We start from the raw sequence: 25,356 nt of genomic DNA on the forward strand, positions 1-25,356 counted from the left end.
AAAACAGATTGATCTTAGTAAACCGAATCATTTCAGTTCATGATCTCTTAGCTTAGTACGCCACTGCAGCGTTTGTGGATCTCTGCACATCAGGGCCTATTATCATCTCCATTGAAATACATAGGGAATAGTACACGCACATTTCCATATTTACCATTCTTCACTCTTCACTGCCATGTGACTTTGCATTTTTAAAACTTTTTTCTTTAATCTCCAGTGTATGCATGTGTATCATATTTATGACTATCCCCCTTTCAAGCCTTACTAACTACCTAATCAATCTTACAGTTTCGCTGTTCTAGAAGGCAGAACCAGTAACGCTGGGGTTCCTCCCCTGACTATAGCTTTCAGTATTGGGCGTACCTTGTAAGTGTTGACAACAAAACTCTCCCCACTTGCAAAGTATCAGCATCAATGTTGAATTTCCCACTAAGGCTTTCTTTCGGTTTAGCCATCTTGTAATTAATAGCAGCAAACTCCAATGATAATTTCCTATCAGAGCTTATTTAAATTTGCCTCTGAGAATTCCCTTTTGAAGCACATAATTTGGGCTTTGCCGCTACCAAGGGGGTAATTTGAGCCCCTGGCAGCACCCAATAATCATTGTAATTATATCAGCGTAGACTGTAGGGTGGGGGGTAGATTAGGGTTAGGCATCATTAGAGGAAAGTAAGAAGAGAGTCAGGTTAGGAGATAGTAAAATATTGGTAACAATTACCAATATTTTAGTATTGGAATCAGCTAGAGTGCAATAGTACAATTTCGATAATTAACCAATATATCAGTAGTGGCTAAATGGTAGTGGTGCCTAAAATTAAAAGCGTTTCCTGTTTTTCAATTGGCCTCACTAGGGGGTAATAAGAGAAAGACTTTGGTTTCTTTGGTTCGCTAAGTGTTTATACTAAGAATAGATGGGAAATTGTAATCTAGAAAACTATAAAACCTGCAAATACAGATATTTTCTGTTGGATTAATCCTTTTTGAATCCCTGTAATAACTCTATTATCTCATACTTTCTGAGCGAAAATTTTAGGACTAATATACTGTTAGTATAAGTGTGGGACGGGAACGTTGCTGTTTTGTGCCATTACTGATTTTTACAGGATTTGAAAGCATTTCAGCCACTGAGTTTTGACGATGAGTAAAGGGAAAGGATCTGGCTCAAAGCTTTAGTGCTTTAATCCTGAGCTCTAAGCATCTCCTCCATAAAAAAGAATTCCAGCTTCCATTTTTAGAATCTGTTAAGAACATGAAGCAAGGGATCTGTTTAAACCTAACCCTGTTCACAACATTTATATGCTTATGTGTTGTGCTCATTTCAGCAACGTGTATCAGTGTGCGATATGCAGGGACATCAGAAGGTACATCACTGTCTGATGGGCACACTCCTGCACAGCAATGTATTCCCAGAACACACTGCTGCATGCATTTCTGAGTGCAATGCAATCCTGTCCCATACAGTGTATTGAATGGGGTCAGCACTGCCATAGAAAGCAAGGCTTTGTAAGGGTTTTTCGCCTTCCTCTGGATCAACAGGGATATGTGAGGGAGCAGGCTGGTGTTGTACTTTATACTGGTTGAACTCGATGGACGTATGTCTTTTTTCAACCAAAATAACTATGTAACTATATGTAACTATGTAGGTGCCATGTATTTCTGTAAAACACACTGCCACCTGAATTTTACAGCAATGTGAAAATGTGCACAAGCCCTAAGGGTGTTATCCGTTTCTTTTGTGCTCTGGTACAAAGAATATCTGATCAGGGTGGACTGCTTCAGGGAAGAGGGTCCTCATTGTTCTTTACAGACCTGTAGCAAAGATTTATACAGTACTGTTAAGAAGGGGAACTGGATGATAACTTTGACAGAGTGCTGGATAACTTGTTTGGTATTACCAAATCATGTACCATTAAGGGATAAGCCTTGAATGGGTGATCTGGTGCTATTTTATTAAAATATTTGTACAAGTGGCCTTAATTCTTTTTAGGCCACAAAGGCTTAGGCTTGGAGGCAGCTGACCATGGAACATGGTTTGCTGCATGTGGGAAAGGATGGTTCTTTCTCTACCATTGTTAAAAATAGATGTAAGCTTTAACAATGGTAGAGAAAGAACCATCGAAAGTTGATAAGGCAGTCAAACATTATCTGACATCACTGAGTGAGGAAGAGCAATCTCGCCATGTTGCGCACCAGTCCAGGACGGCCGACACTACACAATCGGCTGTTTGTGGTGCGTTACACAGTGAGTTAGGTGTGTCAGTGTGAAGCAGTACACTAATTACACTCCCTGATTGATGTATACACATGCAAGATGTTTTAAAGCACTTTAGGCCTGCAATTTAGCATTCAATGTGATTTTTGCCCTTAAAACGCTGCTTTGCGTGGAATCCAGATTTTTCCCCGGGACTTTTGGCATGTATCCCACTCCGCCATGCCCCCCTCCAGGTGTTAGACCCCTTGAAACATCTTTTCCATCACTTTTGTGGCCAGCTTAAATTTTTCTAGTTTTCAAAGTTCGCCTCCCCATTGAAGTCTATTGCGGTTCGCAAACCTAAAATCGGAGATTCGGGCCATCTCTAATTACAATGTGCACCTGTCACACACAGACAGGAAGCGGACAGGCAAACTGACACTGCCTGCGCTCAGCTCACATAGGTAGGTGGGTGCACTGTGAACAACAGGTAGGTAGGTGTATGCAGTAATGGGTATTACAATGTGCACCTGTCACACACAGACAGGTAGCGGACAGGCACAGTAAAACTGTGTGCGCTCAACTCATGTAGGTAGGTGGGTGCACTGTGAACAACAGGTAGGTAGGTAGATTTATGCAGTAATGGGTATTACAATGTGCACCTGTCACACACAGACAGGTAGCAGACAGGCACAGTGACACTGCATGCGTTCAGCTCACGTAGGTAGGTGGGTGCACAGTGAACAACAGGTAGGTATATGCAGTGACGGGTAATGTGCACCTGTCTCACACACACAGGTAGTCACTGAATGTGCTGGGCCTGGCAGTGGCACACACAGTATGACTTATTAAGGCTGTCTATGCAACACAAGTGTCAGTGGGACACACAGAAAAAAAAAAGTGATCACAAGAACAAGATTAGCGGGGTGCTATTTTAGCAATAAGAATCAGCAAAGAGCAAGCTAAGAAGCCTACAAGAACCTAACTAATCTTTCCTTATGAGAGAGTCTGCAGCAGATGTCCCTTCTCTATTTATTGCAGGCACACGAGTGAGTAAAATGGCCGGCGGTGCCTGCCTTTTATAAGGGGGGGAGTGGCTCCAGGAGGAAGTGTAGCCTGGTTGGCTACAATGTGCCTGCTGACTGTAATGTAAAGGGTCAAAGTTGACCCTAATGGTGCACTATGGGGGCGAATCGAACTTCCGGTAAAGTTTGCGGTTCTCCGCGATCGCGAACCCCCGGAAGTTCGCCTAGAACCGTTCGGGCCATCTCTACAGGTGAAATGATCAGTGCAGCAAAAAGATATAGCAGGATATAGCAAAGCAACTCGGCATCGGCAATGTCATTCTAACATTTTACTGTATTTAAAAATGAAATACAAAATCTGAATTGTGCTGCAGCTACTCAGTCCTCATTATTCTGTAAAAGTATAACAGTTCAGAATGCAATTCTGAATCTGATAACCTATGTGACTTAGCAAATCCCATCTTAGAAATAATTGTAAGAAGAACATAAAACTTATGTGCCAAGGAGAAGATGAAGTTGATTTTTGAGGAATATACAAGCACAAGGGTACATTTATAAAACACAAGGAGAAATCATCTTATTTTCTTTGCACACAATCTGAGAGTACGGTCAGACTTTTCTCAGGAATAAATCCTGACACAATACGATATGTCATAACTAATAAACACCTTTTCAGGCCCGGATTTACATCACAGGAGCCTATAGGCACAGATGTCCTGGCACCTTAGACTTCGCCCTCTATGAACCTACAAATCCCCACCAAACCACACTACGAGTATGCTGCTGGCCCAGCTGTCACTTCTACCTTACTTCTCCTGACTATCATAGCTAGAGGTTTCTCTTGACTATCATAGCTAGAGGTTTCTCTTAGCATTAGGTAGCCAGATGTGCCCTCAGTATTAAGTTGCAAGTGGTGCCACAACTGAAGGGAGATCTTGTCAGTAGAATGCAGAGAGCTTGATGAGTAACCTCTGTATAGGGAAGGAGAGAGGGAGGCAATGGGGGTGGGGGGGGGGGGGTGAGCCATCTTTGCATCATCAGGCAAGTGCCTACAGTGCCTTATGGTAAATCAGGCCCTGCATCTTTTCCTATATTCTCTAGTGGGGGCAGCACAGCGGCACAGTGGTTAGTACTCTCGCCAGGCAGCGCTGGGTCCCCAGTTCGAATACCATCTGCATGAAGTTTGTATGTTCTCCCAGTGTCTGCGTGGATTTCTCCAGTTTTCTCCCACATTCCAAAAACATACAGATAAGTTAATTGGCTTCCTGTTAAAAAAAATTGTCCCTAGACTACTATACATACGCTACACGTTACATATATAGACATATGACTATGGTAGAATTAGATTGTGAGCCCCTCTGAGGGAAAGTTAGTGACAAGACAGTATACTCTGTATAGCACTGCGGAAGATGTCAGTGCTATATAAATAATCTGTGGTATAAGTTAATCACTGAGGGGCTGATTTATCAAGTGCACAGAAAACAGGAACTAAAGCACAAACATTGTGCGAAGCAGCCAGTCCGGTTCTTCTGTTAAATGGAAGAGGAATTTTAATTGGTCACTCTGGCAACTGCATCAATTTTACGGCAGTTTCCTCTGTCTCTGTCAGTATAATCAACTCCACAGTTCTCAGAGAAGGCGCGTACACAGTTCTCAGAGAAGGCGCGTACACACACCAGACTGTAGCAAACAATGGGTCCGTCATACCCTCCTGCTGATCTGTCTTATCAGTCTGCCGACAGCATGTATACGCATGCTACTGTCGGCAGAACGTCCGCCCAGCACGAGGGTCTGATGGACCAGTCCTTTGCTACACTATGGCGTGTGTACGCGCCTTTACATAAGGAATTTGTTTTTTGTTTGCTTTTTTCTTTAGTCTATCAGTGTGTATTGTCAGTACACAATTAAATTACTGTTGAACAAGTTTGTAGATCAGATGTTTCAGGTGAGTGATTGAAGGTGCGTACACGCGCTGTATTTTCAGGAACGACGGGTCCGTCGGACCCTCCCGATGGGCGGGCTTTCGAGCGATAGTAGAGTGTGTGTACAGTTTGTCTGCAGACTGATAAGGCTGTTTCTGAGCAATCCGCCCAGGACACCAGTCAACTGATATTGTTTATAAGAAGATAAATATGGCAGCCTTCATATCCCCCTCACTTCAGGTTCCCTTTAAGCAATAAACAAATACAATTTATTGGACTATGTATAGTGTAACAAGTTGATGATATAAACTGATATAGCACTGTCCATGCGACATTATGAACAATATTTTAGTAAAAATAAAAAAAATAGCCTCACATTGGCACAGGGAGGGGGTGGGTAGGTTATGATTGGAGTAGGGTTAGGCACTGGGGGAGGGTGGAAGGGGCATGGTTTGGGGCTTTAGATTTGTAGGGGTAAAAATAAAATGTTTCACTTTCCATTTCCTGGCTAGTCAACTTTCTACTAGCACCAAGACAATGCCAAGCTTTCAGTGCCAGAGAGTACAGCACTCTCCTAATATCTGTCATACAATGTAAAACAATACGCAATGAAAGAAATGTTAGCAATTCACAAGGGGCAACACTGACACATTACAATAATGATGATGACATACTCTAGGGCTGACATACTGATGAAAATTACCTTCATCAGCAATAGCCTTATTAGAGGTAACTATAAACACACCCTCTTTAATATGATCCCACAAATCTGGAATTGGTTAAAAACCGCACCATCCTTTCCCCTCTTAATTATTTTACACCTGTCTTTGGTAAAGCAGAAGCTGAGAGTGGGATTGCAAAGGAACTTGCTAAATTAAGTGCTTAATGCAATTTTTAGTTTTTTTTAGCTATCAGGAAAACAGAACCTTACAGCAGACATTTTTAAAAGACTAATCTGAGCTTGCTGGAATCCACAGGCTCTCCATTGCTGCCCAGTGTTCTCCAGCCTTAGTTTGGGCTGGTACACACCAGGGGCTCGATTCATTATAGTGTGATAACTGCTATCACAGCAGGTATCACGCGATCTGCCGCTCGCCAAGGTTTTCACGTGCACAGCGTTACTTTGCGTGACAAGTGAAGGTTTGCGTGTGATCACGTGTGCGTTTCATGTGAAACAGGCACGTGATCGCGCGCAAACCCTTTGCTTATCACACGAAGTAATGCTGTGCGCGTGAAAACCATTGCGAGCGGCAGATCGTGAGATAACTGCTGTGATAGCAGTTATCACATTATGGTGAATCGAGCCCCAAGAGCACTTCTGAGCGCTTTTCAAAACGCTAGCGCTTTGGCTAATGTATTTGTTGTAAGGGATGGATTACACCAGAGCAATGTGATTTTTTTACCAAATGCAAACGCGGGTCCTGCAGCATTTTGGAGGGGATTTAGCCTCAACGTTAAGTATAGGAAAGTGGAAAATTGCTTTAAAAAGTGCTAGAACAGAGTGATTTTCCAAGCGTCTTTTTTTTTTTTTTAATACAAAAGCTGTACACTTCCAGCTCTACTATACAAAAAATAAAACATTGCTACACAAACACGCTCCAAAAATCACTAGTCATAACTAGAAAATCGCTAGCTCATGTCTAGAATCGCCTCGAAAAAAGCATTTAAAAAAAACGCTGAGCGTTTGCAATTACGCTGGCGCTTTTAGGTGTGCATCAGCCCTACGTCACAGCCAAAGCCTCTAATTTCTCACTGCTAATGTAGAAGACGCTGAATGGTCAAATATAGTGATTCTTACAGGGACAGTGACCAATTAATGTGCCCCAGGAACTCTGGAAGGCCATTTCTGAGAATAAAAAAAGTATCCATACACACAGCCATGGCCTTTCTCTCTCTCTCTCTCCTGGTATATTGTCTATTGTATGTTTCTTAAACTGCTTTTGAAGTACTAAATTTCATGAAAAAGTTCTGGACATGAAATGCATATTTGTATGTGAAACAACAATGTATAGCTGAAGCCCTTTGCTTTAAATGAGAAGAGAGGAGGGCAGTAGGGATAAACGGAAAAAGATTATTTTTGGTATTGGGCTTTGGTCCAATTAGGAGAAATTAGGAGAAACTAGGATAGTGGTGTGCTAGAGCTGATGCCAAGAAAAAGTGTTTCTCATTGACAAACCCTGGCAGTATCCAATTGACCAGGAAAAGTACAATAGAGGTAGACCAGGCACTGTCTATTTAACTTGCTGTTTAATCCGTTTTAGCCAGAGAAAGTACAAACACATGCACAATGTATATACAAAAAAGATAGCAAACCTTACAACAGTTGTGGTGCTGGAGTGGGAGCGGGGAGGGTGACCAGGGAATAGATGGACGGTACTGTATCCAATTGATATTGTTTGTAGATTTGTAGAGGCAAATGTGCCTAAGCAAGGTTTGGTGACAAATAAACCTGCAGACAGTACCTGATTCATTTTTCTTGTCCTGTCCCATAACTGTGTATGTGTTGGGGGGGGGGCTGTGACATTTATCACAGAGCATTATGGATTATACCACAAGCCCCGCCTGTATGTAAACAAGATCAGGAAATACTGATGATCATCCACTTGTGAAGATGGAGCACCCTGGCTGCCAATGAAGGTGACGTGGAGACAAATCAGCGGCACCAATGCTAGCATAACATTTTTGACACAGCACAGCAGACAGAATGAATGCATTTAAGCACAATCACTATCGGCTGAATGTCAAACAAATGCCTAGTTGTCACAAATGCTATAATTATTTAAAACGAACCTTAAGTAAAAAAAAATGAGTTTTAATCACCTGGGGCGTCCAATAGCCCCCTGCAGCTGTCTGGTGCCCTCGCCGTGTCCCTCCGATCTTCCTGTCCCCGCTGGCAGCCACTTCCGGTTTTGCCATCAGGAGCCGACAGGCTGGGAACGCGCAAGTGATTCTTCGCGTTCCCAGCCACAATAACACCCTCTATGCTGCTATAGCATATAGCACATAGCATATAGCAGCATAGGGGGCGCTATTGTGGCTGGGAACCAGAAGAATCACTTGCGTTCCCAGCCTGTCGGCTCCTGACGGCAAAACCGGAAGTGGCTGCCGGCGGGGACAGGAGAATCGGAGGGACACGGCGAGGGCACCGGACAGCTGCAGGGGGCTATTGGAAGCCCCAGGTGAGTAAAACTCATTTATTTATTTTTTACTTTAGGATCACTTTAATATTTGTTCACTTCTAAACCATTTTACTAAAAATGATTGAAAACTTAAACTTAAATGTATGTAAAACATTTAAACTTGTGTCTCTTTATGATTCAAAAATGTAATGGCTGACTGAAAATGTGACTCTAACTCCCATTCCTTCAAAGGCAATAAAAAAACTGCTATGTGTATGCTTAGAAAGCACATACATGACACTCTGTAAAACTGTGAACACTTTATATAATAAACAAATGAAGGTTTAAATTGTGTATCCACTTACTGATGATCAGCCTTAACAAAATACACATTGTGTGTGCCAATACCAAGGAAAGCTGCTGCCTTCTTCATGGAGTAGTGACACTGTTGAAAACAAAATAATGACTGTATATACAAAAGAAAAATGAACAGTGAAACATCAGACTGTCTTAAATGAAGTATTGGGCAATACATTATGAAATATTTGGCAAACGTACCTAAGTTATATTGTAAGTATTGGCAGCGCATGCCTACTTTCCTAAATTAAAACTGAAAGTTGGGCAATATAATATGATAAGAAGCAACATAATCAGAGCTTACCATCAGTGAAAACTCCATGACTACATTTTCAGCAGTTTCAGAGATTGGAGCAGGTGAATAAAGTAACCCTACCATCCCTGCTGGGCAGTGCAGCAGTTTGTCAAATTAAAGGATATCCAAGATGAAATAAATTGATTAAAGTGAAGCCATACATGGTATCTGGAAGGTCTAAAGACCGTGGCGTATGCTCCCTCCTGCAATTCCCTGTTTACCTATAATCCAGTCTGGCATAAGCTGTGACTCCAGGAAGTCGCTGACCTTTGACCTGTATAGTTTGGACCATGCATGTGCACTCTATCATTGACGCGGCACTTCCACTACTACCGGTCTTCTCATGAACTAATTAGTGAGACTGTGCATGTGTGGGACCAACTAGATCCAGATCAAAAATTGGCAACTTCCTGTACTTATGGAGAATGGTTGATGGTCACGTATTCCATGCTGGTGATGACACTCCAGAGGGAATTTCTCTTCTTCTCCTGCTCCTTTTTCCCATGCCACGTAATTCAACTAACCTGTCCTAACAGAAGAATTGTTCAGTAATTGTTCAATTAAAGCCTCCCACCAATCATCCAGCCTAATGCTGATCTGTATTAGAAGCAGTGATCAGAAGAAGAGGCTTTGGCTGGCACACTTGGGATCAAAGAACAAGAGGACCTCTCTGTAGTGGAACTGTCACACATAGTAGGTCAGTATCGACTATTGCATGAGTACAAGAACAAAGTTGCAGAGTTTTCAACTCTTACTTGAGCCATAACAGGTCATTGTGAGACTCGCTAAAATGTAAGTTAATAGGTAGCCATGTAATTCCAGTTGTCCGTAGCACCTACTGTGAAAACATTGTGTAATAAATCCATGAGTATCTAGATTTACAACATTAGTTTTGAACTGCATATGTTCTACCTGATTGCAGTTAAAAGATTTTTATTTCACTAACCTTTTAGCAATAATTTCTATCATCTAATATGACACAGGCAAGAGTTGAAAACTTTTGTCATTAGTAGATACTATTTAAGATACTCTAGTCCATATTTGCTGAACTCTCCCCTACATTCATAGTTACAACAATACTAAAAAGATATATACCTGAGAAGTAGCTGGATATGCTTCATGGTAAAAGAGACCACTCTCAAGACTACTGACTCCATTCCCATACTCTGCATTCAGTTATGCAAAGTAATAGCTGTGCTGCGTAAACTGATCTTTAAATAATATTTGAGTTTAAATATAAGTACACATGCTAGATTTAGAGGTTGCCATATTTATTTCCGTTTAACCAATACACATTGCCTGGCTGTCCTGCTGATCTTCTGCCTTTAATACTTTTAGTCATAGAACCTGAATAAGTATGCAGATCAGATGTTTGACCTAAGTTTGACTGCATTTGCTGCATGCTTGTTTCAGATGTGTGAGTCAGACACTAGAGATACATGAAGGATCAGCAGGATGCCAGGCAACAGGTATTGTTTCAAAGGATATAAATATGACAGCCTCCATATCCCTCTCAGATGAGTTCTCTATAAAGGAATTGGGGTAGGGAAAAAACACAAAAAGAGCGCACTCAGATGACTGATTATAAAAGGGAGTCCAGCTGGTCGTAGACAGATCTCACCTGATGTGGTGGCAAAACCACAGGATCACTTTGGACAGAGAGCCTGCTTCTGACCTGGTCCCTGGTTTGAGAGGGACAAAAGCCTGCATGCTGATAATACACATATGGGCATATCAGCCACCACATCAGGTAATATCTGTTTACGACTGGTTGATCTCCCTTTAATCATCAGTCTTCTAAATGCACTCTTTTTTTCTTTACCCTGTGTCCTTTATAGATTTCTCTGCCACTGAAAGTGGACCACACAGAGCAGCACCGACTTCCACCACCCAACACAACCTCTACATATAGAAGACTAATTTTATCCAGCTCGCTCCCCCGTTCTCATTTCAGCAGTTAAGTTTACGTATCTGTCTCTGAGGTCAATTGTCCTTTAGGTTGTAAGAACTAAACTTGGGACAATAGGTAGAGCTTAAAGTCATTGGGAATCATGATAAAAATAAGTCAGATACTTACCTAAGGGGAGGGAAGGCTCTGGGTCCTATTGAGCCTTCCCTCTCCTTTCCTGGTGCCCATTCTAGCGCAGGATCCCCCGTAGCAGTATTTGACCATTTTGGTCAAATATTGCTGTGTCTGCTGCCAACGGGAGGCTTAGGAAGTCTTCAGGAGCCGGAGACCGATTTTTCATTGTTATTTGCTTACTCAGTGTGAGAGATCGCGGAAAAGCCGCCGCATGTGCTACTGAACAGGCGGCTGATTCCGCGTCCAGTGCGGCGGTTTGCACGCGGAAGCGTGTGTTTGGTAGCAGGGCAGAACGCGGAAAAGCCGCCGCATGCAACAACAGTAAGGCGGCTGGTTCCGCGTCCAGCGGTGGTTTGCACACGGCAGCGTGTGTCTGGTGTGGCTGAGTCTGTTAGTGCACATAGGCTTAGGAATACACGCGCGCGCGCTGAGAGGCAGAATTCTTATACTAAGCAGGAAGAGTCAGCTGACCACGCCGATCAGCTGACTCCAGAGCAGGATACTATTGGTTGAGCAATTAGGGGTGGTGCTGGAGAGCACTACTCCATATATGGTAGTTCCTGCTGGTCACTTGCAAGTTGTCTGCCGTTGTGATCACTACGTGGAAGCACTCAGACCTAGTCAGATCCTTCAGTGTGTTTGAACCAGGTGGACCTGGGAATTCACACTTAGCCAGATTATTTGAATTGTATTCTGTTCATGCTTAAGCTAGTTCCAGGGTGTAGAGACCAAGGACCTCACACCCAGCTTAGGGAACTGTGTTATCATCTGTGTTATACCTCAAGCTAGTTCCAGGGTGTAGAGACCAAGGACCTCACACCCAGCTTAGGGAATTGTACTACCATCTGTGTTATCTTTCAGACTAGTTCCAGGGTGCTGAGACTACGGACCTCGCACCCAGTCTAGGGAACTGTATTATCATCTGTGTATACTTCAGACTAGTTCCGGGGTGCTGAGACCAAGGACCTCGCACCCAGAATAGGCATTGTTTGATATATGTTATGACTTATATCTTTTCTGACTACTCGATTCGGTACCTCGCATATCTGATATTCCGTTGCCAGACCCTGCGTGACTTGGATACCGAATCAGCCTTCTGTCTTTGTACTTTATCTGTCAGTGTGTTGCCGACCCGGCGTGCCCAACCTCGAGAGCTATCTCTCCCCTTAAGAGATAGTCTCCAAATCAGATAGTGACATCCACCTTTAGGTGTCACTCACTCTCTGGCCCTTCCTGTCTCCAGCCTGACTCCTCCCCTTGGAGAGCCTCAGGCTGCTGGAAGGTTCCTGTGCTCCCAGAGCAGTGTCTATTTACTGTTATATCGCCTGCTCAGCAGGTGCACCACTCAAAGTATTACTGTTACATCAAACACTCACATACCTATAGGTGTCCAGAGGTTAGCAATATATCTGTATTATCGGTGATTCTGCAGATCATCAATAATCGGGTATATATCTGCATTCTTGGTGATACTGCAGATCACCAATAATCAGATTCTCTCTGCGTGCTGACACCAATCGTTACACTCAGTTTTCAGACTTGATGCAGTCAATTCAGGAAACACTGTGAGATACTTTCTGCTGCCCCTTCCCAGTTCATTTTATGACTGTTTCATGTATGGGGGATGATGGGGAGGACTGCGAACCGCTTTCCTCACCAGTAAGATTTCATTATGAACAGGAAATAAAGCTATAGGACTCAGCCAACCAGGTATGGGGGGCTGTCTTAGAGCTTTAAATACGATTGGTCCAATGTTCAGCTGCATACAATTCACATGAAATTTTGAATGCAAGAAGAAGTTATTTGCATCTCATTGATAATTTCTAGTGACTGGCAGTTATCTAGTGACTGGCAGTTATCTAGTGACTGGTCAGTCATCACACTAGGTGGCCCAGCCGCACACAAGCAGAAAGTGGTGTAGCAGACCAGAAGCTTCAAGATGGTGTTGGTCATCAGATCAGGGGAGATAATGCCAAGTACCAGCTGTGATTACTTTAAGAATGTGGTGTAATAATTGTTTAATTGAAGCAAAAGTTGCATATTTTGAATTTCATAGTCATGTATATGAAACATGGACATAAATAGCATTTAACCTGTCAGACTGTACTAATGTGTGCTAAAAATGATTGGTGTCTGCAGAGCTTCTATAATTTCATATAATGTTTACACTTAGCACACAGTAAGCATAATTTGGTTTGATCACTTGAACATCACTTAGCGTATGAAGACTCAAGTCCCACATTACACCTTTCACTGTGACCTTAAGATTGATGAAACACATAATTTCATCTTGTTTACTTTGTTTTTATGTGCATAGAAACATTGACAGAGTTTTTAGCATAAACACATACATTTAACAGAGATGTGAAAGAATTTGGGCACCAAGTCATACTAATACTAATAGGTAGAATACTGATAATGTTCAGCTTTGCGATGGTGGTTTTGCCAGGTTTTTCAGCCCAGTTTCCAGGTGACCCCCCCCCCTCCACGACGCCTAACCCTAATCTCCTCACCCTTACTTTTAACTCTATCCTCTTCATAATCCATGCCTTTATTCCAACCATCCCAAAATTACACCTAACCTAACCCAATCCAATCATTCTGTAATTCTGATCTGGTTTCTGCTATACCCGAAAAATGGTTAGCTAGAGCTCAGCTATGAGCCCTATTTAAATATTAGCTAATTTGCTATGTAATACCTCAGCTATATAACCGATGCCCAATTTACTCACCACTAGCCTTACCTTAACCTCCTGGTGGTGCTTAATCTCAATCCCTCCCCCCCCCGTGGGCACCTAACCTTAACCCCCCCCCCCCATGGACAACTAACCTTAAAGCTGATTAACACCCAGCATTACAACTTTTCTTTGAAAGATTGCTTACAGCTTAGAAACTATTATGCCAGATTTTTTTTAAGCAGAAATTCACTGAATGGGTTAACCATGACATTTTAGTCTTGCATTTAGCTAGAGATCCGCCTCCGTGCTTAGGTTTAGTTACAAATGTATCTTTGTTTGGAATGCAAATAGACCTCTGAAAAGCAGGTCTGAGAAGCCCTCAGTGCTCTCTCAGAGAGGTGTTTGTTTATTTACATTGTAAATAGATACATTTGTATCTAAACCTTAGCACGGAGGAGGATTTCTAGCTAAATGCAAGACTAAAATGTCATGTTTAACCTATTCAGTGAATTTCTGCTAAAAAAAAAATCTGGCATAATAGTTTCTAAGCTGTAAGTAATCTTTTAAAGCAAAGTTGAAATGCTGGGTGTTAGACCACTTTAACCCCTTATAAGGAACCTGCCTGTCATTGAGAGTGTTTCCGCCGAGACCCAGGTGGAATCCGTCACTTCCAGGTGTCTGCGCTTGTTACCACTGTGTTGAAGGAAGCTGAAGCTGTGTTGAAGGGCCACTGATTGGAAGGAAGCTGTATTTAAGCTTGCCGAGTGCTCCCAGTCATTGCCCGTGATAAGCATAGCTGTGGCTAGTTGCTGGGTGCGCACTCACATTGTTGAATTACTGGATCTCGATCTTGGCTTGTATTTGACTATTCTTGTCTGCTGTTATTAACCCTTGCTTTGATTCCTGGATAATCTTGCCTGCTGCCTGGACCAACCTCTGCCTTTTACTGGATACTCTTGCCTGCCGCCTGGACCGATCTCTGCATGTTAACTGGATACCCTTGACTGCCACCTGGATTGACCTCTGCTTGTTTTCTGGACACTCTTGTCTGCCACCTGGACCGATCTCTGCCTGTTAACTGGATACTCTTACATGCTACCTGGACCGACCATTGCTTGTTACTGGACACTCTAGTTATACTTGAACTAATCTTGCCTGTTGCTTGAATAACATTGCATGTGGACCTTGTATGAACACTCTCATATATTGCCTGGATCATTCACTGCCTGTTCCTGATACAACTGTCATTACTGGCAATCAACGCCGAGGGCCTTATCCTCCTGAATCAAGGTAATAGCCCTGTATGATACTTATGAACTATTGAACTGTGTTACTTGCCTCAGTTGGGTTCTGGTGGGTTATTGTCCCCTCTACTTCAGTCTGTATGCCTTACACGTAAAGACCTGGGGTAACCGTAGTCAGGAGACAAATAACGTGTCCTATTCAAGCGGGGGCTTGTCTATAGGTGAAGACCGTGGGCCAGGCTCAGAGCCGTCGCAATAGATTGGGGCATAGAGACTGATTGGGATGCGACTTTTTATATTTACGGTATGCCTTTTTTATACGTTTAGCTCCAAGAGAGAAAAGATTTTGTATTGATGTGAATAGGGCACCCATTTTAATAGGCTCTATTATTACATGTTACATACTATATATCTTTATAGACTTCCAATTGCTTTAATTTATTAGATCTCAAATGCAGTTAGCTTTTCATGATGTTTCCTGTGAGATAAAAGGCAATTTGATCCATTTTAACTACTACTCAAAAGAAATCTATTAGGAAAATTCCCTATGTAGGGAAAACAATGAACGTTCCTCAGAAAACTACAGTTTGAAATAAATCTTTAAATCAAAGGTGTTAATAGGGGAGCTACTCCTTGTTACTTAAGGTTTGTACACATGGGCTGACTGATGCCGCCAGTCGGAGATTGGTTCCCAATCCCTCGGGTGTCATCTCTGGGCCGGGTTGTGCTGCTGACTATGCACTCTATTGCTATGTGGGAGTCGGAGGTGTCATAACATAGCAGCCATTTGTGATATTGCATATAATACAGAAGCCATATTTGTCATTTTTCTGATTGCTGTGTACTATTTCAGATGTGTATGTATGTTCGGAAGCTGTCTGGCTTTGGGGGTATAATTGTCAATTGGCTGAAGGAAGCTGCTATTTTAAGTTTCTGTATGTCAATGTAAATTACATTTGCATTCAGTTTCCAGCAAGGAAACTACAATTGTCTACATTGAATAGACCAGTTATGTTGAATAGCCCAAAGAAACTTGGGCATTTAATTAGGAAATATCTACCTAGCCTCTAGCAAGGAAACGCTTAATTAGACAATTACCCGACAAATTGGGCTGGAAGTGTTTGAATCGCTTTGAAGTCTATATATGTAAACACCTACCTGTTGTCTAAATATACAATTCATCTAGAGTCTGGAGACATGCACAAGAAACCTCTGAAATTTGCATGTCACAGCAAGCAAGGATTAAAGAGGTCTTTTAAGACCATGGTGTCATCATCTGGGGGAAATTACATTATTTCTGGATATTGATTAGCCCCAGGCCACCTGTCGTCCTATAAAAATCAGCTTTACGGACACAAAACTTGTAGTTCCCTTAAAATAGCAAAGATGCTAGAACTGCCCTGGTCCAACCAACCGCTACGGTCTCCCGCAAACAATGTTCAGACCTTCATGCTGGTAACGTTTTATTCCCGTTTTTATTTTTGAGCAAACTGTCTTGTTGTGTGTCTTTGTAATTTTTACCTTGTTTTTGTAAATCTTTTGTATATATTACTTTCTGCACTGTTCCACTTTTTCCTGGAATATTAAATATTTATTTAATAAGCTTGACTTCTGATGTACTTGCAAAAACTCATAGTCTGGGAAGAGGCTGCAGTGTAATCTGCGTTACAAGTTCAGTGCCTGATTGTGCCTTGCTACTGTGGGATTGTATTGTGTGTGTGGCGTTCCTGTATTTGGCCTAAAGCGCAAAGCTGACCCAAATACGAAAACGCTGGACTGAGTGCCGGCCACTCGACAGCAGAGTGGGAATTGTTGGAGTGTCTAGCAGCAGCTAGTGGTGGCAGTGAGAAGTGTTTTTAAAGGGTTACAGCCTTGTGTTAGCTTGAATAAGACTGCTTTCCCTCGCGATCTGGTCAAACCACCAGTCGGGAACCGTTTCTGCAGGCGTGCCGTGGGGCCGGTTCCTGACAGGAGGTATCGCTGAGCGGTGCAGATATGTCATGTGGCAGGCGGAGTCAGCAGCATAAGGAATTAACCATCACTTGGCTTGGAGTTGAGTGGAGTTGAGTGACCAGGCAGATTGCTAGCGGCGGGCACTTGTCGGAAGCTGCTGTACACATGCTGGAATAGGCTGAGCAGTTGTTGTTGGCCCCTCAGTGGACTTTAATCATAAGTGTGTAAGTAGCTTAAAGGGAATCTGAAGTGAAAATAAACTTATGATATAATGATTTGTATTTGTAGTACAGCTAAGAAATAGAACATTAGTAGAACAGAAATGAGTCTCATGATGTTTCCAGTACAGGAAGAGTTAAGAAACCTTAGTTGTTATCTATGCAAAAGAGCTTCTCTGAGCTCTGCGATTCAACTCGCGTCAGCTACATTGCTGTTCTCTGAAGCACTTATCTCAACCTGTATCTCACTTTTACTTGCTTGTTTAAGGTTTTTCTGCCATGAAGTTCAAAGTGTCATTAGCTCTGCTCTGTTTCATCATTTGTAATTCGTGTGTAATTTGTAAACTGATGCAATGTTATAGAAAAAAAGCTATATAACAGTAAATAAAAATATGAGACTCTTTTCTTTGCTACTAATCTTCTATTAATTATCCGTACTGCACATACAATTAATTATATCATAAGAGTTTTTTTTTTCGCTTCAGTGTCACTTTAACAGGAGACAAGTACTGTTTTTTGTGCAACGTATAAATGAAAACAGATAAATGACAAACTTTTCTCCATCACTTTTTACATACTGACAGATCCATTCAGGCATTCCAGATATTGTGCATATTAAATAAAGGAATCAATCAATATTATCATAAAAGCAAGAAAGTGATAGCAGGTAAAAGAAAGCTTTCACACTCTGTATTCATTCATAAGAGAACATTTAATCACCAACTCTTATCTCCCTAAAGTATACCGATCATTCAAGCCATGAGACAAACCAACATGGTTTTCCATTAATTTAGTCTGTTTAGGATTATCACTGAATTGGATGGAAAAAAAAAAGTTAATTGTAAGGGGATTGTTTGCCGAGCTTTTTTAAAGAAACTTTCTCCCAAGTGATTTTGCAAAGCATTTTCACAACTGGAAACTGAAAGTCAATGCCTTTGAACGGCACAGTCCAGGCTGTTAGCTGCATGAAATATTCAATGCATCTGTGGCGCATTTGCTGGCAAGCTTAGGATTATCACTTAAATAATAAATCTCTCTCCTTCTCAGCCTGTTTATCTCTTTGTCTTTGAGGTCCTATTATAACTTTTCTTCTTCGGTAGATTCGTTTGTCCTTATTCTCAAGGAAATAATCTTACACTTATAAATGATGGTTCAGTTTTCATAAAGAATTGTAAATAGTAGATGGCCAGAATTTTTCCCAAGATTCAGTTTGCAGTAAAATTCTATGCTTTTTACCCATGAAAAAAGATTTGCACTAATTTCACGCTCAATTATGTGCATAAATAAATGCATATTGTGCACAAGTTTCAAGTTCAAATTTATTGAATGGCTCATGACAGCTTATTAGCTGTCATGCATGCTAGATCAACTGAGACTGCAATAAACAGAGGTTGGGGGGCCCTTGGCCTACACATTATTGCTCACGCTGCTGTCGCGGAAATTCCCAGTGGTGTAAAATACTATTACGCCTCCAAGTTGTAGCAACTCAGGGAGGAAACATAATTCAGGGTCTGGATATCGCTGGCACAGGAATTACAGGTACGCGGGTGTGGACTATAGCATTGCAGCTTCAGGCCCTCGTGTGACTGCATAGCTTGAACCGGCGACGGCGTGTGTCTGCCACTGTATAGTGCTGACATGTGACATAGTACTTTACAGTTCCAGCTAAACCCTACCATAGTCATATATGCCCATCGTAGTCTATTTTTTGGCATAAGCCAATAAAGTTATGTGTATGTTTTGGGATGTGGATGGAAATTCATGCAATCATGGAGGAAACTAACTAACACCTAATAGATAGTGCCCTACTTTAGCAGAAGCACAGGAATTGGCCCACACACATATTTTCCAGATCTGAGGAACTATTGCTCAGCCTGAGTGCTGAGACTGTGCTGTAATATTTACGAACAGAGGCGCCAAGCAGAGTAAAACAATGTTCTAAAAATGATAAAAAGAGGGAAGTCGAGGTGGACTTACCTCCCTCTGGTAGTGGACATATACTCAAATGCAGAGTAAAAAATATACAATTTATTCACAGCTCCATAAAATCGCAACGTGTTTCGCGGTCAACAGTCCCGCTTCATCAGGCAGTACAGGAGCATATAAAACTGGTTCAGGTCCATAAAGCTCACACGTTTTATGGACCTGAACCAGTTTTATATGCTCCTGTACTGCCTGATGAAGCGGGACTGTTGACCGCGAAACGCGTTGCGGTTTTATGGAGCTGTGAATAAATTGTATATTTTTTACTCTGCATTTGAGTATATGTCCACTACCAGAGGGAGGTAAGTCCACCTCGACTTCCCTCTTTTTATCATTTTTAGAACATTGTTTTACTCTGCTTGGCGCCTCTGTTCGTACATATTACAGCACGATTATGTCCACCCCTGGTGGAGGGGTTCTTTCCCCATTTTCATATCTACAGAGAGCGACTTTTATACCTGAGTGGGGTCAGGTAGTAATACTTCCCACCTGCCTGTCAAGTGGTTGCCTGATGGTAACCCACCTTTGTGAGTATAAGAACCTTTGACATTACATTATATATTGAGCTTACCAGACAATATTGCACTATTGGGCTCTTGGTGTCCTCTGTTTTGTTTTTACAGAGTGCTGAGACTGTGAAACTCTGTGATGCTAAAAGGTGGATACTTGCTTAGGGGTTGTCTTTGGAGTGTCTTGCTTTACATCTGGCATACTGAGCTGCAAGCATTGGCACTCATTTGATCGCACAGTCCATGCATCTGCCATTACAGACTACAGTGAGAGTGTTGTTGTGTGTGGTGCCATTCATGGAGTATTTTTACTGCACTCCACTGCAGGGCAATGAAAGTCTATGAAGACTTTCATACTGCCATGGTATGGCGTGATGTGATGGAAGTGACTTTTTGCAGCATCCCTGGCGCTAGGTCAAAAGTACGTGAACACGCATACTTGCATCGCTCTGTGTCAGACCAGAAGTCATGTTGCTCTATGGTGACGCAGGGATTTAAAAAAAAATTTGTGTTGCAGCACGCGTGAGCGGAAGTGTATTTTAACAATACACTTCCATGCACTTCCGCATACCCAAAGCAGGAAGTGACACCAAGTGCGCATCACTTCCTGCTTAGCTGGTGGCCAAACAAGGAACACTGTGTAGTAATGCGGTCTTCTCTGAAGGCCTGTTTGTGGCAATACGGTGCGGAGGGTGCGACGCACCTCATCGTTGCCGCCAGTTTGCAGTGTGAAACCAGCCTTAGTGTTGGTTTGTTTTTAGTAGGTTAGGGTGGGTAAGGGGATATCAACTAAGTGTTTATATGGAACATTTTAAACTCAATTAAGTATAGTTTTTATTGCTGATTGAGTGCTAGTATTTTCTTTATATAGTATAGCTACCTTAGGAACTGGAGTTTTTTTTAATTTGTATGGCAAGAGGGTATGTTACAGTGTTTTTTGTTTTTTTTTAAATATGGGCTTGTAATTAGTGATGAACACAAAACTGGAAAATGCAATTTCCAGATAAAATATTGTATAAATATACATTGTACTAGGGAAATATTTTAAATGTTGCAACCAAGACAAATGGGCAATTAAAACGTGTGGGTTTTAATTATGGTAGCATGTATTATTTTAAAACTATAATGGCCAAAAACTGAGAACTAATCAATTGTTTCCATTCCTTCCAGGGCAAGAGTTTTTACACTAAGTTATAGAGAACTAATCATACGCTTGCTCCAAATGCTGGAATTTTCTTTTCAGTGTTTTAATCCCACAAAGTCACTTTTAATCATAAGTGCTCTCATATACTTTCTGTCTGCTAAGGTAACAGTAACTTTATCAAACTAAAATGTAGCAAAGCGGTTAGCAAAGTGTTATTGGTTAGCATAGTTATTATGAATTTATTGGGACAGGATGTACCTGAATAAAATGCTTTATGAAGCTATTAGGATTCCAGCAAGGTTTCTGACATCTCAGTATGCTGGTTCATCTTGACAAAGCTGGAGTTGCTTTCTGCATAATGTCATAGTGTCATCTCAATGGGAACACTATGAAAAAGGCAACTTTAGTCTTCTCAGGATGAACCAGCATGCTGAGATCTCAGAAACCTTGCTGGTATCCAATCGGCTTTATAAAGCACTTTATTCAGGAACATCCTAAGAATAAAACTATCGTACCTAATCTTACACATTTGTGATTGCTTAGCAGCTGTGATTATCAACTCTTAGCCGTCAGAAATGCATAAGCTTAGTGATGATCATGTTAATCCTGTGATATTTCAGAATGAAGAGCTCTGAATAGTCTGTTTGGATAGTGAGATCTCCATATGCAAACTGGCACTAACACAATCTGGAGTCTTTTTGTAAAGAATATTGGTTTGGATACATCAAATTTTTGCCTCAGAAATGTTTACAATTAGTAGCGAACATGAATGGATCGTTCCTGCAAATCAAGACTTGTAACTGATGGTCCACTCCAAAGAATGAGTTTGCTGCACAACTGATCTTCTGCCAAGTGAACCAGCTAATTCAATGAATTAATGACGTGATAGATTCCTAGGGCATCCGGCATATTTCTTACATAGTACTCAGTTAAGTCACGGAGAACCTGAACCACCAGGATAATGTAAACGGCCCAAAGTAATATCACATACTAATGTAGCAGAAAAACTTTTGGAGTAGATAAATAAAATTTCTTTGCTTTATCAAATTTGACAGTATCTTGAGTCTGCATTGAGGAGGTAAGTCCACCACTACCTCCTCCATTTTTAAAGTGTTTGGTGATTTTTATTCTTCTGGAGCCTCTGTTTACCTCGAACATTATCTAAATCCACCCTTGGTGGAGGGGTGCTAACCTATTTTTCTGATCCACGGAGAGTGACTTCTTAATCCTGAATGGGGACAGGTCTAATCTCCCCACCTGCATTTACATTGGTTGCCTATAAGGTAACCCTGGTTTATGAGTATTAGCTTACTTACTTTTCATTATCGCATTGATTATTAGTACTTACTGCACTATATTGGGCTCTCTTTGTCCCCTCTTTTTTACCTATTACATACTAAGTGGGCTTCTGTTTTAAGATTCCATCTTAAAACAGAAGGTATTTGTAAACATTCGGCATTATATGAGCAAGAATTTCCCCCCAAATTATCACATCAACTTGTGGAATTATTAATGGAAATAATATCTTTATGATCCTGAAAAGCAATCCAGAAATCCAGAACCACTGATACACAGTATGCCTATAGCCAATTAATTTTACAAAGCTAAATGATCCAGCTTGTAGACAGCTGTTTCAGGATTTCTTAATGGATTGATTGATTGATTGATTGATTGATTGATTGATTGAGCCATATAGTGTAGGTGCATTGTGAAAGTACATTGTAGCCAATGTGAAGCTGAATGTTTGCAAATACCTTATTTTTAATGAAGATTGAATTGTATATGACACTGTGCTTAAATATTGATAGCACTTTGATTATTAATTGATACAGACTTATAGAAAGGTAATTATTTTAAAGTGGTTTCCAGTGGTGAAGCTTTAATTGTCATTTTATGCCTTGCAAATTCTGCCTAAAAGGCCATATTAACAACTCTAGGACCACAGCCTTACACCTCCCTAGTGACCAGCTTTAACAGTTTATTGCGCAGTCATACAACTTAGCACCCAAATGAATCTTACCCCTTTTTCTTCCATCAACCAAATTGGCCCTACACTACGATCCATACATATAATATCCTCTCATATGCATCAGCCTATGAGAGGGGTTAGATTGTGATCCAACCAGAGGGGCAGCCAAGTGACAGGGCTGTCCCCAGTACAGCGCTGCACTAGATTGCAGCGCTGTACTAATGTTTATTTCCTTTTTTAACAGCCTTCCAGCTCCAATCGTAGCTCTCAGGCTGATCATTGGTCCCCACTCTGTTTACGAGCAGTGAACTCACACGCATGCGCACTAGAGTTGGCCGAACTTCCGATTTTAGGTTCGCGAACCTGGTTCGCGAACTTTCGCGGAAGGTTCGGTTCGCGTTAAAGTTCGCGAACCGCAATAGACTTCAATGGGGATGCGAACTTTGAAAAAAAAAATAATTATGCTGGCCACAAAAGTGATGGAAAAGATGTTTCAAGGGGTCTAACACCTGGAGGGGGGCATGGCGGAGTGGGATACATGCCAAAAGTCCCTGGGAAAAATCTGGATTTGACGCAAAGCAGCGTTTTAAGGGCAGAAATCACATTGAATGCTAAATGACAGGCCTAAAGTGCAGGTTCACTGAACAGGTATGCAGTGGTGGGTTCACAGCACAGGTATGCAGTGGTGGGTTCACAGAACAGGTATGCAGTGGTGGGTTCACAGCACAGGTATGCAGTGGTGGGTTCAATGAACAGGTATACAGTGGCGGGTCCACTGAACAGAACAGGTATGCAGTGGCAGGTTCACTGAACAGGTATGCAGTGGTGGGTTCACAGCACAGGTATGCAGTGGTAGGTTCACAGAACAGGTATGCAGTGGTGGGTTCACAGCACAGGTATGCAGTGGTGGGTTCAATGAACAGGTATACAGTGGCGGGTCCACTGAACAGAACAGGTATGCAGTGGCAGGTTCACTGAACAGGTATGCAGTGGTGGGTTCACAGAACAGGTATGCAGTGGTGGGTTCACAGCACAGGTATGCAGTGGTGGGTTCAATGAACAGGTATACAGTGGCAGGTCCACTGAACAGAACAGGTATGCAGTGGCAGGTTCACTGAACAGGTATGCAGTGGTGGGTTCACAGCACAGGTATGCAGTGGTGGGTTCAATGAACAGGTATACAGTGGCGGGTCCACTGAACAGAACAGGTATGCAGTGGCAGGTTCACTGAACAGGTATGCAGTGGTGGGTTCACAGCACAGGTATGCAGTGGTGGGTTCAATGAACAGGTATACAGTGGCGGGTCTACTGAACAGAACAGGTATGCAGTGGCAGGTTCACTGAACAGGTATGCAGTGGTGGGTTCACAGCACAGGTATGCAGTGGTGGGTTCACTGAACAGGTATGCAGTGGTGGGTTCACAGCACAGGTATGCACTGGTGGGTTCACAGAACAGGTATGCAGCCAGACAGGAACAAGTTAAGCCTAACTAATCTTTCCCTGAGAGACAGTCTGCAGCAGCTCGCCCTACTCTCACTAACGCAGGCAGCACACGAGTGACCGTAATGGCCGCCGCTGCCTGCCTTATATAAGGGGGGGTGGGGCTCCAGGGGCTAGTGTAGCCTAATTGGCTACACTGGGCCTGCTGACTGTGATGTAGAGGGTCAAAGTTGACCCTCCATGTGCATTATGGGGCGAACCGAACTTCCGCAAAGGTTCGCCTGCGGGACGCGAACGCGAACCATTGAAGTTCGCATGGAACCGTTCGCAGGCGAACCGTTCGGCCCAACAGGAATGCGCACGTATTCCCTGTTAATCTCTGCCTCCAGGACCTGATGCCAATCGGCATTAGTCGTTCCTGGGGGAGCCACTCCGCGGCCTCCCATTGGCGTTAGGCAGTCGCAGAGTGGTTAATTAATGTCTTGGAGTCTTGAAGGTAAAAAAAATAAAAAAAACTGAAATCACTATCTGCAAGTTGGTATAGCTGTATAAAACTAACACAATGCAGCCATGCTGCACACCAGTGGCTCTGGATGCATGCCAGGCTTTTTAGGGACATAAAGGAATGATTTTCATATTAGTTTACTGAGCTAAAGTGATGCATTGTGGGAGTACATTGTAGCCTATGAGAAGCTGCAAATACCTTGGACTTGATTCACTATGCGGTGCTAACCTACTTAGCACATCTAAAGTCTTTAAACGTGCTAACCAGTGTGCTAAGTAGGTTAGCACCGGATTTCTCAATCAGATCGCGCGCTAAGTACCGCGCGCAAAGCTTTGCGCGCGCAAAGTCCTATGTGCGCGTTAAGTCCCATAGGCTTTAATGGACACTTCGCGCGGTGCGCCCTGCGCTCTGTGCAGTGCGCGCGTAAATTTTTACGCGCATAAAGTTTTGTGCGCATAAAGTTTTGCGCGCGAAAAGCTCGTTTAGACGTGCTAAGGGGGTTTTCACAGGGGTGCTAACAGTTAGCACAGCTTTGTGAATCAAGCCTCTTATGTTTAAAGAAGATGAAATTGTAATTGACACTGATAGTGATGTCACCTTGATATGCCATTGTGACCGGACATTAGCAATCCTATGAATTTCATGTTCTTTTACTATGTAAGAACTGTCACATTGCTGGTTATATATCAAAAATAACTTTCAGTCTTCCAGCTTAGCAGGC

The 25,356-nt window shown here is 42.3% G+C and overlaps 1 protein-coding gene across 12 annotated transcripts in view; it reads right to left on the reverse strand.

Annotated features, from left to right (window-relative positions):
* Nucleotides 1-25,356, reverse strand: part of GADL1 (glutamate decarboxylase like 1) — a 437,687-nt gene that overhangs the window by 188,051 nt on the left and 224,280 nt on the right. For 11 of the 12 annotated variants that reach the window (XR_011020806.1, XM_068236211.1, XM_068236209.1 and 8 more), the window contains one exon: nucleotides 8,623-8,702. The exons of the other annotated variant lie outside the window; for it this stretch is intronic. Coding sequence is in view for 10 of the 11 variants with exons in the window: in XM_068236211.1 (XP_068092312.1) it covers nucleotides 8,623-8,702 (80 nt within the window). In the remaining variant the exon portion in view is untranslated. The remainder of the gene's footprint in view (nucleotides 1-8,622; nucleotides 8,703-25,356) is intronic. 12 annotated transcript variants of the gene reach the window in all.

This window comes from Hyperolius riggenbachi, chromosome 5 (genome assembly GCF_040937935.1).
Source record: "Hyperolius riggenbachi isolate aHypRig1 chromosome 5, aHypRig1.pri, whole genome shotgun sequence".
Classification (NCBI taxonomy): Eukaryota; Metazoa; Chordata; class Amphibia; order Anura; family Hyperoliidae; genus Hyperolius; species Hyperolius riggenbachi.